The sequence below is a fragment of the Amphiprion ocellaris genome, chromosome 23 (assembly GCF_022539595.1).
Source record: "Amphiprion ocellaris isolate individual 3 ecotype Okinawa chromosome 23, ASM2253959v1, whole genome shotgun sequence".
NCBI classification, from domain to species: domain Eukaryota; kingdom Metazoa; phylum Chordata; class Actinopteri; family Pomacentridae; genus Amphiprion; species Amphiprion ocellaris.
This window is the reverse complement of record NC_072788.1, coordinates 15,015,230-15,034,229: the sequence shown is the minus strand read 5'-3', so window position 1 is coordinate 15,034,229 and position 19,000 is coordinate 15,015,230. Positions and strand designations below refer to the sequence as shown.

At 41.5% G+C, this 19,000-nt stretch overlaps 1 protein-coding gene and 2 pseudogenes across 1 annotated transcript; 2 read left to right on the top strand and 1 right to left on the bottom strand.

Annotated features, from left to right (window-relative positions):
• Window positions 1-869, top strand: part of LOC111585034 (elongator complex protein 1-like) — a 26,146-nt pseudogene extending 25,277 nt beyond the window's left edge.
• The window catches only part of LOC111574973 (inactive carboxypeptidase-like protein X2), a 25,945-nt pseudogene extending 9,259 nt beyond the window's left edge, over window positions 1-16,686 (bottom strand).
• On the top strand, window positions 8,820-19,000 carry ajuba (ajuba LIM protein). Its single transcript, XM_023268640.3, has 8 exons — window positions 8,820-11,506; window positions 13,789-13,890; window positions 14,007-14,074; window positions 14,173-14,235; window positions 17,309-17,439; window positions 17,727-17,778; window positions 18,186-18,254; window positions 18,414-19,000. Exons 1-8 carry the CDS (start codon window positions 9,934-9,936, stop codon window positions 18,543-18,545), a joined length of 2,190 nt encoding a protein of 729 aa, XP_023124408.1. The 5' UTR covers window positions 8,820-9,933; the 3' UTR covers window positions 18,546-19,000.

Below are 19,000 nucleotides of genomic sequence, written 5' to 3'. Positions count from 1 at the left end.
TGCATGAGCTCCAACAAAACCTGTCCAGGTAGAAGGCCACTTTGACAAACAGGAAGTGGAAGATTCCAAGCAGATTTATAGAAGGGGGAACCAGACTGTACTAAGTGTGGTCGAGTATAGAGGGGTGTTTTGTGGGTTTTTAAGGCTGATAATGATTATTAGTGAGACATTTGGAGTAGATATTCATTTGCAGTAAATGAAAGTATTTAAAATCTTGGAGTTAAACTTAGAAGAACACAAACTCTAACAGAAAACTTTGATACGTTTTTGTTTACAGATGTAAAGTTAAAGGAGTTTTATTCGTTACGTATAACCAATCAAATCACTCCAGAAGACAGAGCGACCACAGGTAGATAAAGGTTCAGAGCCAAAGTAGCACCATTTTTAAATGTATTTATTACCGTAAATCAGTAAAAAATAAAATACTGATAATCAGTAAATCAGTCAGCCCACAATTACTACAATTCTACAATGTATGTCTCTTTCCTTTGACTTGTTATTTGTACAATATACGATGTATATGATGGCGTTTTTTCATACCAAAGGCTATACTATGATGTTTTCTAAGAGACATATGATGCTACTCTGGTTGTTCTGGCTCTGGGCTGCTGCACTCCTCCTCTGTTGTTTTCTGGATTGTACTCAGCTGCATGCCTTCGTCCACCAGGCCTCCGTTGACTCGTCCCGCCTGCCGTCTCTGGAGCTGAAGCTGGATTGGAACAGACCAAAGTACAGTCCAATCACGATGCCAGCTGCCTCTCAAAAGGCTCCTTCATCTGGCAGGTGGCAGCACTTCTTCTGAGGGGAAGCTGAGCTGGCCCAGCAGAACTTTGGAGATGTGTTCCAGTGGTTGGTGGATGTGTGGGGAGATAGAGAGGGACCTTTGAATTGTTCAGAAAGGAAAACAGGAAACCCATTGGTAGTTTTAGTTTAGGGTGCTACTGCAGTGTGTTTTTGGGTTTTAAGAGGTGAACAGGAAGCGTTTTTTTTCGTATTGATTATCTTTTACTTTGTTCCTGGTTGGAATGCCCATCAATGTCAACATGAAGTTCACTTTTAGTTCTGTTGATTTATCTTTATTTTACTAACATCCATTTGTTTTTAACCCCCTCACATGTTGTGTTGTTGTAAACTTACTCTTTCAAATAAATTCTCATCTAACCCTCTGGAAACCAGCGTTTGGACTGTTTTTGTGTTGCTCCTCACCTACTGACAGCTGTGGACTAAAGGCTATACTGTGACGTTTTTAGAGCGACATGCTATACTATGATGTTTGTTGGGCGACACGCTATACTATAGGCTTTTATAATTGACATATTACTGAGGTTTTTTTGTTTTAGTTTTTTTTAGTTTTTTTTTAGCAACATGTAAGAATTCGAACAGTTTTAAAAGTTACTATACTTTTACTTGTGCAATGAAATTATTATTCTATGGCATTTTTAAATGACATATTATACTCTGATGTTTTCTTGAATTACATACTATTTTGACAATATACTGCACTATGACATTTTTTGAACCACGTATCATACATGACAATTTTAGGCAACATCCTATTATTTTACGCTTTTTGAACCACATAATAATCTATGTTTTGGGTTTTTTTTCTTTCCAACATGCTGTACTATGAACTACAGGCCATACTATGTTATTCTTGAGTAAAGCATACTATACTTTGACATTTTCTGAACTACATCCTATACTATGGCGTTATACACAGAGTGCTTTGGTTACATGTTGATTTATAATCTAGATTTTTTTCTGTTTTGTTTTTTGACGGGATTACCACAGACCTGACTGTGAACACCGTCGACACCCACCTCAGGGAGACGCTGCCTAAGATCTCAAGGCTGCTTGGTCGTGGTCTTTCTGGCACGTACTCTTCCAAGATGAGCCGGGAAGTTTAACACTGATGGAATGACACCAGGTCTAAGCTGACAAACTTCCAATTCCTCCTCAACCCATAGTCTCTGGGAAACCTACATGGAGTAAGAAAAGTAGACAGAGAAGTAATTAAGTCTGTACACAACATATTAAAAAGAAATCATGCTAATAAATTAAGTACAAAGAACCGAATTCGCCAATATACTGGAGACCAGAGCTATTTAATTTGATAAGTATAACCTTGTTTAGTAACATTTCAATTATTTGAGAGCAGTCCTAAAGAACTGCCTGTAATCCCAATCATAAAATGGGTTTGGAGGAAGAACATAGATGGTAATCTGGATATACATGAGTTAGGCTTTATAACTACTATTGGTAGTATTGGTGGTAGTAATAGCAATGTGACTACTACTAGTACACTAACTACTACTGCTGATACTGGCACTGCTACTACAACTTGTAATACTATTACAAATACTGATACTACTTCTACGACTCTGACAGCTGTTTATACTACTACTGCTGCTTGTACTTTTAGTATTACTACTACTGCTTGTACAACTATACTACAGCTACTATTAATCGTCTGGTATTTGGTTGTCAAGCTGCTAGCTCGCCTTAGCGTTTTGCTAGTGGCTAACTAGTTAGCTCTCATAGACTGGAAGCTCTCAACAAGATTTCATAATGAAAAAAGAGCCAAAAACTATTCTTACCTATGAAAAGTCATTCCAAGTTTCCTTGTCTCAATCGTACGACGCAGTGTGTAATTGTATGCAGCACAGTGAGCCGGCATACTTGTTGTTTCCGTTTTCACGTTGTCCTATTTAGTGCACTGAGACTAATTGGAAACTACAGGTGAACTCAATCCTGTTTCAGCGATCACAGGTTCTCTAACTTGTGTGTTAACGATCACAGGTGCAGTCACTTTTGTTGCAGCGTGTCGACTTTGAGGGCAGTATTTTCAAAGGAATCTTTGTAAAGTTTTTTATTTTTTATTAACATTATTGTTGATTCTTCTCAACTCAGTAATAATGCAGTTATTGAGAGGTGATGCTGGTCATTTGACTTTTAATTTATTTTACTCACTTCTGAAGAACACTATAGGAAGGTTATATTAACCCTCATGTTGTCCTGCGGATCAAATTTGACCCGTTTGAAAATGTGGGGGGAAAAAATATATTTTCACAGTGAAACTTCTGATGTCCACATTTTCAACATTTTTGAGAAATCTTTGAACATTTTTTTTTGTGGAAAAAAAGAAATGTTAAAAATGTTTCTTAAGAATATTCACAAAAAATCAGCCAAAATCCAGCGAAACTCGCTGGATTTTGGTTGATTTTTTGTGAAAAGAAAAGTTTTGCTGATATATATGTAATTACTTTAGATATTTCTCGGATTTTTTTGAGGATTTTTGCTAATTTTTTGAAAATATTTACAAGAATTTTCTTGCCAAATTTGGGGGGATTTTTTTTTTTTTTTTAAATAAAACTTCTAAGGGAAACTTTAAAGGAATTATTGGAATTTTCTTCCTGAAGGTTTTGCAAATTTTCAGAAATTTGGGGAATTTTTTTGCTGAATTTTTTTATTTTTTTTCAGACAAGGAAACAATATTTTTTTGGGTGCCCATAAGTGAAGACAACAGGAGGGTTAAGAAAGTGAGAAACAAACTAACAATAATTAAGCATTTTCTATCAACTTATTGCAGGGGTGTCAAACATACGGCCCGTGGGCCAAATCCGGCCCCCAGGATGACTTTGCAAAGTGTAAAAATTACAGAGAAGACATTAATTGTAAATTGTACATTTGTAAAGCTATAAATTTCAAATAATTTCTAGATCTTGACAGGTTGTTTTGATCATAAAGTAAAATACAATATTACTGAGTTCTAGATACACTGTGATCTGTAAGTTGTAATGTGTAGATGATAAAATGAGGTAAAATACTGTTGAAATTGCCCATACTTTTCTTAAGAAATTTCAGGTTGTTCTTAATGTTTTATAAAAAGATTTTCTCATTTTAAGAGTATACTTTTTGTACTAAAACAAAGGGGGATATTTAGAGTTGTCATTTATAGGTTGTTATGCTCTGATTTTCCTGGTCCGGCCCACTTGAGATCAAATTGGCCTGCATTTGTCCCCTGAACTAGAATAAGGTTGACACCCCTGGCTTATAGTCTCTCAGATTCATCCTGTGATCAGATATTATGACCCAGTGGTTAGAGGAGGGATGCTGTAAAATGCAGCCTATGATGGGCTCCACATCATCATGGCCTGAGCTCTGCTGTGTTTGCACATCTGCCCTTTGAAGGAGCACTGCTAATAACTCCAGGTGCCTATCTGTAAACATCATCTCCATGACTGATCTGTGCTGGAACAGTGCTCTGCAGACGGAGCGCCGGCTCCCTCGCAGCTCTTCAAAGTATTGTTTTTGTATGAGCTGCTCCGACACTAAGCCCCGAAGAATTTCTCTGTTAGCTTTTCAGACAAGTTCCCACTCGCAGCCTGAGGTGAGAGAGCCAGAGTGTGCGGAGGCTGCTGCGGGGATCCGGGGAACCGCAGGGGCCATGGAGGGCTCCATGTGGAAGAGCTCCGGGACACAGAAAACCCACTAAAACCTCCCCAACCCGCCAGAGCCGCCGTGCTGGACTTTATCACTTCTTCTGGGGTTGTTCAGTTTCCCATAACTGCCACTAAACAGCCGGAATGAGCGCTGACTAAGGCCGGCCAGAGCTGACATAGTAGCGTGATGTTTACTCTGTATCGTCCTTGGAGAACTCAGACACGCCGAAAAAATCCACCAGCCGCCGCACTCCGCCGTGTCCCTCCGCGCATTCCACAGGCTGCTGGTACAACAAAGTAGTGCGGTTGCCTGAACGACGCAGTTTAAGTCGAATAACGACCGCTTAGAAATGTTTATAACGGCGGTGGATGAAGTAATCCAGTAGTAATCAGTGTAATAATGCTCGATCACAAATAAAACTGTGCATTTCAATTATAAATATTAGCTCAGAAAGCATAAATTAGCGAGTAGGTGGTCCAAATATTGTAAAATATTGAATAATTAATGATGCAATAACATGTAAGAACTATTTTAAAGTTGTTGATGTATTTATTTTTATGCTGCTGGGTAGGTTATGAGTTGATAATGTGCCATATTAAAGAAATCTAAATTTGCACACACTCATTAAAACAGAATAAAAATGTAAATATAAACTACCATTAAAATATTTGGGGTCACTTAGAAATGTCCTTATTTTCTGAAAGAGAAGCAGTTTTTGTTTCCAATGGAGACAGCATTAAATGAATCAGAAATACAGTCTAGACATTGTTAATGTGGTAAATGATTATTCTAGCTGGAAATGGTTGATTTTTAATGGAATATCTCTATAGAGGTACAGAGGAACATTTCCAGCAACCATCACTCCTGTGTTCTAATGCTACATTGTGTTAGCTAATGGTGTTGAAAGGCTAACTGATGATTAGAAAACCCTTGTGCAATTATGTTAGCACATGAATAGAAATTAGTTTTCATGGAAAACATGAAATTGTCTGGGTGACCCCAAACTTCTGAACGGTAGTGTAAGTGTCAGCTAATGTAATCAACTGAAAAGTGCAATATTTTCCTCCTGCTTCAGTGGAGTTTAAGCACCACAGGATAAAACTACAAGCGTCCTCCCCCAAATTTACTTCATGACTGGTTAAAAACATTACAGCTTGTCTTACCATCAACTGCTCTAAAGAAAACACTATCGAGAAAGCAGAATGTTCGGTTTCAGCCGCAGTTAAATGAGGAAAAACAACGTCAGAATAAAGTTTCTTTAAAATGAAAACAGAAATGTTTATATTGGTGGTTTGCCTCGGTGGTCATTTTACACTCCAAGCTGGTGCCAAACCACAGCCACATGAATGCATCTGTATCTAGAGATCCATCACAATAAACATTAACCTAATGCTTAGTCACTGTCACAGTCACAGGGGCTGGGTAAGTCTTTTGGGAAGCCTGGGGCAAAAATAAGCTGTGGGCCCCTCTTGACCCCCCTGTTTTTGCCACTAGTGGTGCACTGTGCATAGTTTCTGGTTGTCTGTTTAAAGAAGACACAGTCTGCACATATAAGCTCATATTAAAGCATACAGGAAGAAGCACAGCCAAGACAACAGGGCAAAAACAACATAAACTGTCAGCTATGCTAACAAGCAAGCTGGTATTTGCTTTAAAATCATATATTGTATTTGATCATTCTTGGTTAATTGAAATGTTGTGATTCATTTTTGGTGTTGTTGCAGAAAATCTCTATATGAATTAAGTCAAAAATAAAAGCTTTTGAAGTGCTTTATGATTTTTATATAATGTTGAGTGTACATATTTAACTTTCTTTATAGTAATTCAGCCATTTATTGTGAACAATTTTGTGCTACATTTATAATTGCAACTATCCTGAGTGTTTTACTTGCTGAACATTGCCATATACCAGGGCAGCTCAGTACTTTGGTGGTTAGCACTGTCGCCTTGCAGCTAGAAGATCGTATCCTGGCCTGGGCCTGGGATCTTTCTGCGTGGAGTTCGCATGTTCTCCCTGCATGGGTTTTCTCTGGCCTCCTTCCACAGTCCAAAAACATGCTGAGGTTAATTGATAATTCTAAATTTTCTGTGAGTGTGATTGTTTGTCTCTATATGTGGTGACCTGTCCAAGGTGTCCCCTGTCTTCACCCTAAGTCACCCGACAAATAAAAGCTGTGCCTTTGAATCCTCCAATTGTGACCATCAGTCGTCTCAGTACAGCAGGTTTTAGTTATAATCCACCATCAAGATCATTAATAATAACACGCTCTCCTAGAGTTAATTCTGTCTTCACCTGTGGACCTTTAACCTCTTCTGCCTGTCAATGAGCTGCTTAATTTGTGTGGCCTCTACAACTGTCAGTTCATTAGTGGGGCCCTAAGTCAGCTGGGATAGACTCCAGTCCCCTGTGACCCTAATGACGATTAAGTGGTGTATAGATAATGGATGCATGGATGGACGTCATACAGTAGATCTACATATGTGGAACATGACTGGCTGCAGATTTGCCACTATTTTGTATTTAAGATGGCTTTTCTTTGTCACACACCATAAAGGTGGAGCACAGAAATGTCACAAGTGCATTTTTGCAAATTATAAAGTGTACAGGAGTATGCACCATGCCCTCTCAGCTGCTTCTAGAACATATATCTCTACAAAATAAATTCATGTGGTTCCAGGCAATGTTTTCTTTTCAGTTCTTTCTCTGCAGCGGAGTATTTGCAAGGCTGTAATTAGAATTATTGTGGAAGTGACTGAAACTGCCGCCCCACCCTTCCCACCATTGACTAAAATCAAAAGGTCAGATTTTCCCTTTTGCCTTTTATTGTGTCTCACTTGGTGACGCCTTTGTGAGCGTTTTAATGTTGCACTATAAACAGCGTGACTTCAGGAACCCCAGTGATGGAATGTAACTAAGTAGATTTACTCAAGCAATGTATTTATGGACATTTTTGTGTACTTTCTATTTTACTTCTCACCTTCATCTCAGAGGGAAATATTGTATATTTTACAGTAATGCATCTCTTTGATACTAGTCACCTTGCAGATTCTATATATTAACACAAAATTAACTGATAAATTGTAATATATTATGATAGTTAACCCTCTTGTTCTCCTCATTTACAGGCACCAAAAAATATTGGTTCCTGTCTGGAAAAAAAATCCAAAAATTCAGCAAAAAAATTCCTCAAATTTCAGAAAATTTGCAAGAAATTCCAATAATTCCTTTAAAAGTTTCCCATAAAAGTTTTATTTTAAAAAAATCCCCCAAATTTTGGCAAGAAAATTCTTGTAAATATTTTCAAAAAATGAGTAAAAATCTTCCAAAAAAATCCTAAAAATATCTAAAGTGATTACATATATATCAGTAAAACTTCTAACATTTTCTTTAAGAACATTCACAAAAAAATCAACCAAAATCCAGCCAATTTCGATGGATTTTGGTTGATTTGGTTGATTTTTTTCAACACGAGGGTTAAAGCTTCCTGAAAGTACACAAAGTAGTTTACCTGCTGCATTAGTGATGTTCATACCTTAATGCACCACTAGTTAGGATTCTCAGATATAACATATATTTTAAAATGACCTGTTCTGCATGATGAGTATAGTTTAGTTGTATTTTGATGCTACAGCTTATGTAATGTTACTTAAGATTTAAATGCAGAGTGGGACTGTGGAATTGCTACACTTACCTAAGTAATGTCATGAACTGGTGATTACTGACTTCCATCGCTTTAGACATGACCTCAGAGGTGGTTATGGCCTTAGGAAAGTTGAAGTCGTCACTGAAAACAGGGAAAGTTTGAATTAAAACCAAAAAAATGTTGCCACTGAAAGTTCAAAACTAATTTTCAGGTGAAAATTAAAGGACATTTGTTTTATTTCATTTTATTGTTTTAATTGAATATTTTTGGTGGAGAGCAGGTCCCTGTGGAGTGGGCTCATCATCCTCTGCGGGAGTTTTGCGTATGAATGACGAAACAACCATGGCTGGAGGAAAGGTGTTCCGGCTGCTGGAGTCTCCGCTCACTGATAAAGGAAGAGAGACGGTCAAGCTGAACGTATCAGCAGGACGACAAGTCACGGCTGTTACGTGATGCGCCTTCAAAATAAAACCAATTACACCGCCGCTTTGAACAAGGAAGCGAATAAATAAGCACTTTAGTAGGTTTATGATCATAAAACTGTTTAAAAAATAACCTCAAAATCAGCCTTTTTATATAAGGCTCAACCAAAGCTACAAAGCGGGTCAGTCGAGTGTTTGTTTAATTTAAAAATCACGGTGCTCAGAAAAGGGTTTGTTTTGAAAAGCAGTAACCGGAACTAGCTCCCTCCGCTGCTGCGAGCCGGACGGCGTTGCAAAAAGAGGGGGAGGTAAGTAATTATTTAGGGGGAAGAAAGAAAGAAACAAAGTTGTCGACCGTGCAATGCACACGGGGAGGGATTTTATTTATCTCGAGCGACTCGTTTAGCCCAGCACCGGTCTGCTGGGAAGGAACTGTAACGGAGCGCCGGTTTCCCCTCATTTCCTCCTCTCTCTCCAAACTTCTCCGCTACTATTTGACCGAGTCCCGGACAGGATTTGTGCTGTGAAAACGGGAATGATAAAAGCAGCCGAGCTCTGGCGGATGGACGGACGGACGGACGGAGGAGACTGCTAGCCGCAGTCGTGCGTGTGTGTTTTCTAGTTAAAGGTAATCGGGTGTTTTTTAAATTATTTTTTTTTCCCGAGCACCTTTCGCCCTGAGATGAATGGCAGAAGTTGGGTGAGTCGACTATCTGTGCGCAAGCGGATTTATTTTCTCGTGTACACTGGACCCACATGAAGGGGAGATCGCCTGCATCCTGCTGAAGCTCTGTCCGCTTTGTGCTGTTAAAAAGAAAATTCAAAGTGAGAGACAAACCCCCACTCAGCCCTGGATAACCACCCCATCAGAGCCAGTTTACTCAAGGAGCTTCCAGACAGTTTAACGCCGGAGAAGATGCAGATGTGGAGCCACATGAGGGTCCACAAAGGAGGCCCTCCACGACCATAGGTCACGGAAAAGTGTCCTGGATGTACGTTTCTCCCTCTTCCTGGCTGGATTGACTTGAAGTGTTAGTAACTGTCTAATAATCCCATGGATTCTGCCTCACCACAGCCTACCTGTGCCTGTGGATTTTCCACATGAGGGCAAACCAGATGACTCAGTGGACAAAGTCATGTCACCACCCTGAAATGTCTTAACAGTCTTATTTATCTGCTCTGTATTTATTGTGTGTGTATATAAAGGGTCCTTTTTGTAGCTTTGAGCTAGATTCAAGGGTAGATTTAAAAATTTTTTTTATAACATTTCAACTGTTGTAGGGAAAGCGGTAGATTTACTTGAACATCTTTGTTCTGCTGTTTATCTACTCACACTGTATTAGAGCACATTATTCTGAAACCTAAAGGGAGTTGCTGTTAGACTCGACTGCCCGGGCAGGTAAAAAGCACAAGAAGGCTTCATCATGGACAGGCCGATAAGCAAGTTATTGGAGAAGTTAAAGCTAACGGACTCGGGCAGCGTGAAATTCCACAGTTCAAAGAAGAAACACGACTCTGCCAACAACTCGAACAACAGCAACGCCAACGCTGGCATCTCTGCAGGCAGCGGAGGGGGCAGCGGTCTGCCACCAGCTCCCAGCGCCACAGCTGCCTCGCCCTCAAGACCCGGCCAGTTCTCGCTTGCCTCCGCGACCACAAGCGATCCATGTGTTCCAGTGAGTGGGAGAGGAGGAGGAGGAGGAGGAGGAGGGGGGATGGGAATGCCGCCCTCTCAGCTCCTCACCACACCACCTACTTCCGCCACGGTGGGCACCATACCTCCAGATGGCGAGCAGCCCCTTCACCCCTCCACTTTGGCACCACTCAGGCGTCCCTCCCCCCAGCAGAGAGCTTCCCGTTACCTGGGCGATGGTGTGGATTCCCACCTGAGGCGTGAGTCCGGCCTGGGTCCTGAGAGCGACCCTCAGGGGGCGTTCGGCTCCAAGGCATCCCTCAACCAGCGGCGCTACTCTCTGGAGCTCCAGCAGCTGGTCAGACGGCAGCAGCTCCTCTCCCAGCCGCCTCCTCTCTCTGTCCCCCCGCCGTACCCTGCTGTGGTGGGGTATGGGTCGGCACCCAGGGGCAGCGGAGGCGGCCTGGCAGAGCCTGGCTACCTCTCCGAGCCTGAGAGGCACAAACGCCTCTCTCTGCAGGAGGCTCTGTTCTACAAGCGCCTCAGCACCGGCAGTGAACTGTGGGAGAGCACCAGGCCTGCATCCCTGTCTCATCCACCGCATCGCCCTTCTGATATGACCGGAGGAGGCGTAGGAGGAGGCTTCTTTTACCCTCCAGGACCGACCTTGAGCCCGTGTTCATCCTTCAGCCTGCAGGAGTCCGTGCTGGTCAGCCCCAGGTCCAGCTTCGCCTCCAGCACCGCCAGTGGAGGAGGAGGTGGGAGTCCCATGGGGAGCCGCTGCAGCAGCAACCGGACCAGCGGCATCAGCTTAGGCTACGACTCTCGCTACTCTGCCTCTGGAGGCCTCCCTCCTCAGCAGCAGTCCCCCTCCGTGCAGACTGGAGGCTCTGCGGTTGGTTATGGCGCTCCGGGCAGAGCGGGGGTGACCCCTGTAGAGGCCTGGACTCAGTACCTGGACGTAGGGATGCGTCCAGGTGCACACGATAGCCGCCACTCCTACCCACCCGCGGTAGGAAGCCCGGCAGCGACTTGCTACCAGGCAGGTCCAGAGTGGTGGGACGAACAGCAGGCTGGAGTGAGAGGCAAAGAGGCCGGTGTGATGGGAGAGAGGGCCCGGTACTCTGACCTGCCCGGCACCCGCTACCAAGAAGAGCTGACCCGACTGCTGCTGAGAGACGCCGTGCTGGAAGGTGAGGGGCTGCTGGAAGGCCTGATGCTGAAGGAGCAGTCTCTGGCCCTGACTGCTCTCTCCAAACCGAGCACAGCGACAGTGGGGCCCTCAACAGCTGGAGGTCAAGTCAAACCTCTGGAGGAGCAAGGAGCTGGAAGGGAGACCGTGGAAAACCGGCAGGAGTTCTTTGGTGAGATACTTTTTATCAAATTTTCTGGCTGTGTGGTGGAAACAGGAAAGAGGGGGATATAAACTGAGCTTCATTTAACACAAAATGTAAAATCACATCCCTAATTTGAGCCAGTGCTGTCACTGTTCACACACGACATCCCATGCATTCATAATGGTGAGCTGGGTCACCCGACATCCGCCCTCACCGTGTTATTATTGTCATCCTCGCTGCCTGGTGTCAGATCACAGGTTCCTCTCTAAATGAAAGGGTTGTATGGATGGATGGACAGATTAATAGTTGAAAGAGTGTATGGATAGCTGGATGGTGCCACAGAGCCTGCAGAGACATGCAGGGTCCCAACACACAAAGCAGAAAGGGGGAGAAAGAAGCGCTGCGGCTTCAGATCCAGACAAGTAGGAGAAAGAAACGGACCGCTAAAGGGCACATATTGTTCACAAAAAGAAAAACATTTAAGCGGCAAAGCGGCAGGTATGTGAATAGTCAGACTCACACCTGTAACCAACGCATCCAGTCAGCTGATGTTTGGGGCAGATGTTGCCAATTTGCCACAGTGTGGTGCACAATGCAGCGGATCTACATGGCCATTAAACTGCAAAATTCTGCTGTAACACTCAGACACAAATTACATGGTTCCATATAAACACAGCTCCGGCCATTACTGTGAGTCAGAGGAGATTAGGGTCTGTGTGCGCGAGTGTGTAGCAGGGTAGGAGTGTGTTACGGTGGCTGGATGAATGTGTGTTTGTGTGTATATTGTCTCTTCTGAGGCAGGGTGTGTTTCCCCTGAGTGACTTCAGGCCACAGTAACGCAGTGTGTGTGTGTGAGTCATGTGTGTGTGTGTGTGTAACGCTGCCTTGGCGTGTGCAGGGGCGGTGTGCTGTAGCCTGTTTTTCTGCTCAGGTATGTGTGGCCCGAGGGGACATACAATACTGTACTCCTGTCAGCCATTAAGAAGAAATCAGAAGCCGTGAGCCGTGAAGACAGACGCTCCGAGCTCAGCCAGCACGCACACCTGCCATGAGGTGTTATGCTGAGCAAAGGGGGAAAAAACGGGTTTCATAATTAAAAAGAAAGTAAAAATATTCAACTCTAATCTGAGTTATGCACTCTCTAGTCCTGTGATAGGTCTTCTGAGTTAGTTTTAGTTTAGCAAGTACTCTATTTTCTGTGGCTTTTATGATTTTCTTTGGTTGTTGGTGTTCTATATAAAAAAAATCCTTCCCGGTTGCTTAAACCAGTTCTTCTGCAGTTTGTTATATATGCTGCAACTTCAGACATTATATTTAGAGTTCGAGTCGCGGCCCTTTTGGTTTCTGGCTTTGGCACAGACTCCGTTCCTAAATGTCGAAGGGACTGTCCAAGCTCGTAGCAGCAGAGTGTAGGAATTCTTGATTTGTATGGCACTCCCTCAGCCACATTAGAAAGGGGGGAAAAAACTCAGGCCAGTCCTTAAATAGATCACAGAATGAGTGAAGCTCAGACCACCGCCGCCGCCGCTTTTCCACTTTACATTTAGTGCGCCGACTATGGAACATATTTAGGCACAAATAGCCGGACTTTTTAAAGATGGCGTGCTGTTTCCTAGAAGCAGCGTAGGTGTGTTTTTACAGCGAAATGGCAAAACTCAAACTTATGGTAATTTTGACCTAGAAAGGTTGATTATTTACCTTCTTAGTCTTGACAACAAAATGTCAGTGGAAACCTCAGAATAGCTGAAAAAAAGGTTCCCAAAAAATAAAAAAACTAAGTCTTGTTAACTTAATGATTTGAGGAAGCAGCAAAAGTGATCATTTTTGTAATTTACTAATTTTGTTGTTGCTTCTGGGGGAGTTCTGGCTCCCAGTGTGAGGGAGGAAAAAAAGCAGTGCTATCATGTTAAATCTCCAAATTGCTCTAAATGTGGGGTTTAAAGTCAAATTTAAAGGCAGGTTCTTGGCTCCAAACTCCAGAAGAAAGACTTGTGTATTTTCTCGAAGGTCTTGCCAAAAAAAAAAAAAAAAAAAAGTCAGATCCGGTGGAGTTTCCCTTTAATAACAGAGCTTCAGCAGAGACACTGGAGTGGATGAGCAAACAGCCTGGCATGGGTAACTGGGTTTTAACTGTGTGAAAATCCCCGAGGTGGTGCGAACGAGAGGATTTACAAGTGTTGACACTTTGTGTGGAGTTGGATTTCAGACACATTCTCTTGGAATGCGTCGTAAACAAAGCGCTAAGAGCCGCCGAGCGATCGCCCTCCACTAAATGTGTTGTGTTGTGTTGTCCCCCTGTGTGTCGGCAGGAACTTGTGTGAAGTGTGGGAAAGGCGTGTACGGGGCGGATAACGCCTGCCAGGCTCTGGACAACCTCTATCACACTCGCTGCTTCACCTGTGTGTCCTGTGGTGAGTAAACCCAATGATGATGGGAAGCATTTCATATGTTTCTAGCACACTTTTGCTCTATATTTCTCTAAAAAAAAACACATGCAGGATTAACATTTTCTCTTGCCCCTCTGCAGGACGCACCCTGAGAAACAAGGACTTCTACAATGTCAATGGTTCTGTGTACTGTAAAGAGGATTACATGGTAAGAGCTGAGGTCAAGGCGTGTTTTGTCATCTCAGACATGTTCGGAGTCGAAGGATTGAGTTTGCACCGTTGCTAATCTCTCTGTTTTAATTACAGTTTTCGGGATTCCAGGCTGCTGCTGAGAAGTGTAGTGTGTGTGGCCACCTGATTCTGGAACAGGTGAGGGCTGCTGGTGTGTGTGTGTGTGTGTGTGTGTGTGTGTGTGTGTGTGTCTGTGTGTGAGAACATGCCACATGTTCACAAAGACTCCCACAAAACTCCAGTAGAAGAACGCTCCCATCTTTAAACCTCCTGTTGTCCTCATTTATGGGCACCAAAAAATATTGTCTCCTTGTCTGAAAAAAATCCCCAAAATCAGCAAAAAAATTCCCAGATTTTCTAAAAATTTGCAAACCATTCAGGAAGAAAATTCCAATAATTCCTTAAAAGTTTCCCTTCAAATTTTATTTTTAAAAAATCCCCCAAATTTGGCAAGAAAATTATTCTATATATAATATAGAAAATTCTATATTTTCAAAAAATGAGTAAAAATCTTCCAAAAAAATTGTAAAAATATCTAAAGTGATTACATATATATCAGTAAAACTTCTAATATTTTCTTTAAGAACATTCACCAAAAAATCAATCCAAAATCCAAAATCCAGCGAAATTCGCTGGATTTTGGTTCATTTTTTGTGAATGTTCTTAAGAAACATTTTTAGCATTTCTTTTTTTCCACCAAAAAATGTTCAAAGATTTCCCAAAAATGTTGAAAATGTGGACATGAGAAGTTTCACTGTGAAAATATATTTTTCTTCTCACATTTTCAAACTTTAAAATGGGTCAATTTTGACCCGCAGGACAACACAAGGGTTAATCTTTAACTCGCCTTGTGTCGTTTTTTTTTTTTGTTTGTTTTTTTTTAGTTATTTACATCCTCTGTTTCCCACCATTCCTTTGAAGAAGCCCTCAGAGGATAGAGAAATCTGGTGACGTCTGTCTGTTGGCTCTTTTTTCGGTTTCCCACAGCAGATTTTCACTGGAATGTTTGCCTTGGGTTTTTGATAAATAAAGAAAAAAGGCTCTGCGGTGATTATCTCCAAACTTCTTACCATATTTGAACCGCATAATACCCATAATATAAATAGAAGGCTGTCGGTGTGTCTGTGGTCCACAGGCATTATTTTCTGCATGAGTGGCTCAACTCCAAGTTTTAGGGCCACCGATGTTTATTGCTCTGAGTTTTAGGGGAAAAAATACGTTCCTTTGAGACTTGGTAGCCTCACTGGAAATGTTGCAGTTTGAAGTTGACGATTAAAATAAGATTTGCTGGATTTCTAATTTATAAAGCAGATAGAATCACTTTTTTATGTATCAAATGACAATGTGAGAGCAGTATCTTTAAGGTGGAACCCACACAAAATTATCACCTGATTATGAAACCCCTCCTCGGCTTTACAGAGTTTTAAAGTGAGTTTCAGCTCATTAGCTGCCTGCTTCATACCTGAACAGTTCTGGTTCACACTAACTGATCTATGGGATTGTTCTCAGCTGCAGCAGGCATCTTCAGGTGTTGGTAGAAACCAAAAATAGAGCAAAAAATCCATTCAAGGGGTGGCCAAAGACCCCACATGAAGAACAGTAAACAGCTCTGTAACTGCTGGTTGTATAAATATGCAACACTCTTACCATGTTTAAAAGTTGACCATATATGAATCTTCTGTTTTGCCCCCAGCTGGTTAAAAACATCAGTAGAGCAGTGCTGAATGGAGAGGAAAGGTTTAGAAATTATGATTTTCAAAAAGGCCAGCAGACCACAAACTGATTTTAAAATAAAATAGAAACTAACAAATGATAATATATATATATATATAGCTGCTAGAGAAGGGAAGAAAAATGAGATGAAAAAAAGGCTGATAAAATAGACAATATGATAATTACAGTCAATACAGCAACATTTTATAATTGGAACTGAAAACCTGACATATTTATCTACTTAGATATATGCATTTACATATATACATACACTGCCATTCAAAAGTGTGGGGTCACTTAGAAATGTTATTTTTGAAAGAAAAGCATGTTTTTCAATGAAGATAACATTAAATTTATCAGAAATCTAGTCTAGACATTGTTAATGTGATAAATGACTAGTCTAGCTGGAAGTAGTGCTGGGTGATATAGAAAAAATCATATATCACGATATGGATTATTTTATATCACGATGACGATATATATGACGATATACCACAACAAAGTATGTTTTCAGTTATTCTCTGAAAAGTTTGACAAAAATTTCATTGCTTACTTTTCTCCATGAAACTTCAACCTGTTGCTAGGGCTGGACCCGAATATCCGAATATTCGGTCCCCATGGTGGTATGCGGATATTTATTTTGAGATCCGAATATTCGCCCCCTCCTACCTCCACCCCCACCCCCCCGTGGGGCTTTACGAACCGAGCCGAAAATTCGGCTCTTTCCTCCGTTAGCTCACCGCCTCTGGTCTCACGGACCGAACCGAATATTCAAGTCATTCCTTCGTCCGTCCGTCAAATTCCTCCCCCCACCCCCGTTAAGGAGGGGACCGAATATCCGGAGCCCAGAAGCTGCAATTCAGGCCAGCCCTACCTGTTGCGCGTCCATCGCTCAGCACTCATGAGTAAAGTAACGTAAAGCATGTCGCAAACGTAAAGCAGCGTCATGTCGCAAAAACCACAAGACGGAGTTTCTTTGCGAAAAATCTCTTTTTTATTCTTTATTTTCACGTATATAAACTTAGAGTATGCATAGTGACAAGAAAACACTAATACAATCGTCGCAGGCTATTTAATGATACATTTGCTGTAATAATTGATAAAATTAGGTTAGAAACGATAGAAGAGAAATGGCACAATAGACACTTTTCTATCGTTCTCACGATATGTCTCGTCATATCGCCCAGCACTAGCTGGAAACAGCTGATTTTTAATGGAATATCTCCATAGAGGTACAGAGGAACATTTCCAGCAACCATCACTCCTGTGTTCTAATGCTACATTGTGTTAGCTAATGGTGTTGAAAGGCTAATTGATGATTAGAAAACCTTTGTGCAATTATGTTAGCACATGAATAAAAGTGTGAGTTTTCATGGCAAACATGAAATCGCCTGGGAGACCCCAAACTTTTGAACAGTAGTGTACATATACATACCTAAAAACACATATTTTCAGGGCCTTTAATTCCCTTTAAATAATTCCGGTCTATCCTTCTCAGATCCTGCAGGCTCTTGGGAACTCGTACCATCCCGGCTGTTTCCGCTGTGTGATGTGCTCCAAGGCTCTGGATGGGGTCCCTTTCACCGTGGACCAACACAGCAACATCTACTGTGTTGCAGACTACAACAAGTGAGACTTGCTATTTGTTTTTGTCGTACCTGCAACATAAAACATGAAACTGTGCTGTTGTTGTCTGCTGTCACTCCTGTTGCTCTCTCCGGTAATTAGTAAGGAGTAGTAACTTTTCAGTTAGTTAAGTAAAATTTATCCACATTTATGCACTTATGCTCAGCTTAAGGTCCAGATTTAAGCAGCTATGGGGGTGTTTTATTCTTTTTTATCAGGAGTTAAGTGGAACAGAGATATTATAGAGTTTGGTTTTTGCATGTAAAAAACTTTCTCCTGTCTTATTGCAGGACATTTGCTCCGAAGTGCGCTGCCTGTTTACAACCCATCTTACCTACTGAGGTGAGTAACAGCATTTTTCTTGAGTTTTCTTCTTAATAATCTATGCATCTCCCTTAAATTATTGTACTAGTCTGTTTGTTCCCCCGACAAATAAAAAACATAACAGCATAGGACTTTTATTTTGAAAAAAACTGCTGTAACAAAGGTGCAGCAATATGGACGCATGCAGAGAAGACTCAAACTGATGCATTAAAAATTCATCAGAAACCCTGCAATGAAGTGTTTAACCCATTTTTCAAATAAAACCTCAGGAACCAGTGAATACAGCGACAGTTTCTGGCAATCAGAGATTTCCGTTTTTGTCAAGTTCTTTATGGCTCTAAATGGAATCAAAGCAGACAGTTGTTGGCAAATAGTGTTCAGTGAGACTCTGCTGACCTCTTCAACATCTTCCTGTTTTGTCTCAGGGCAGTGAAGAGATCCTCAGGGTCGTGTCTATGAACAAGGACTATCACTTTGAGTGCTACCACTGCGAGGTGAGTAATCTTCAGCTAATAACCCCCGATTTAAATTCCTATCCAAATAGTTCTTATCTCACTTTGGTTATGAAGTGGTTTGATAGGTGACCTCACTTCCTCTGCATACATTCCTGTCGTTATCTGAGCTTTTTTTTTTTTCCCCTCCTCTTTCCTCAGGAGTGTGGCAAGCAGCTCTCCGATAAGCCCGGCTCACAGTGCTTCCCCCTGGACTCTCATCTCCTTTGCCACTCCTGTCACATGAGCAGAGTGTGTGCCACACATAACATTCCCCCTCACAACTCACACTGATCCGCCTCTATGCAGCTGTGGATTTTTGAGAAGACAAAAAAGAAAAGCTGGTCTTAATATGCTGTCATTGTCTCGTGTGCTTTTGCTCAGTCGTAGGTCTTTTTCTTTGAGTTGAAACTGCTGATTTTCACAATTCCTTTTGTCTCTGACTTGGATCAGTCTCCTTTGCCACATGTACTGCCTGCTGTACTTCTTGTACTATTACTGTACCATACTTAAAAGGGAACATAAAAGAAACTACTGCTTTTTTTTTACTCCAATGTGGCTACTGTTTGCTGTAGAAGAACAAGGGATTTTTGCTAAACTGTTTTGTACATACGTTATTGCTAGCAAACATTTTGCACTTAAATTTGATTTTACTGTAAGAGATTTGTTACATGAATCTGTACAAGTTGGGGAAAAACATTACTGTAATTTCTGTATGTTGTAATAAATATTTTCATTTGTGCTCACAA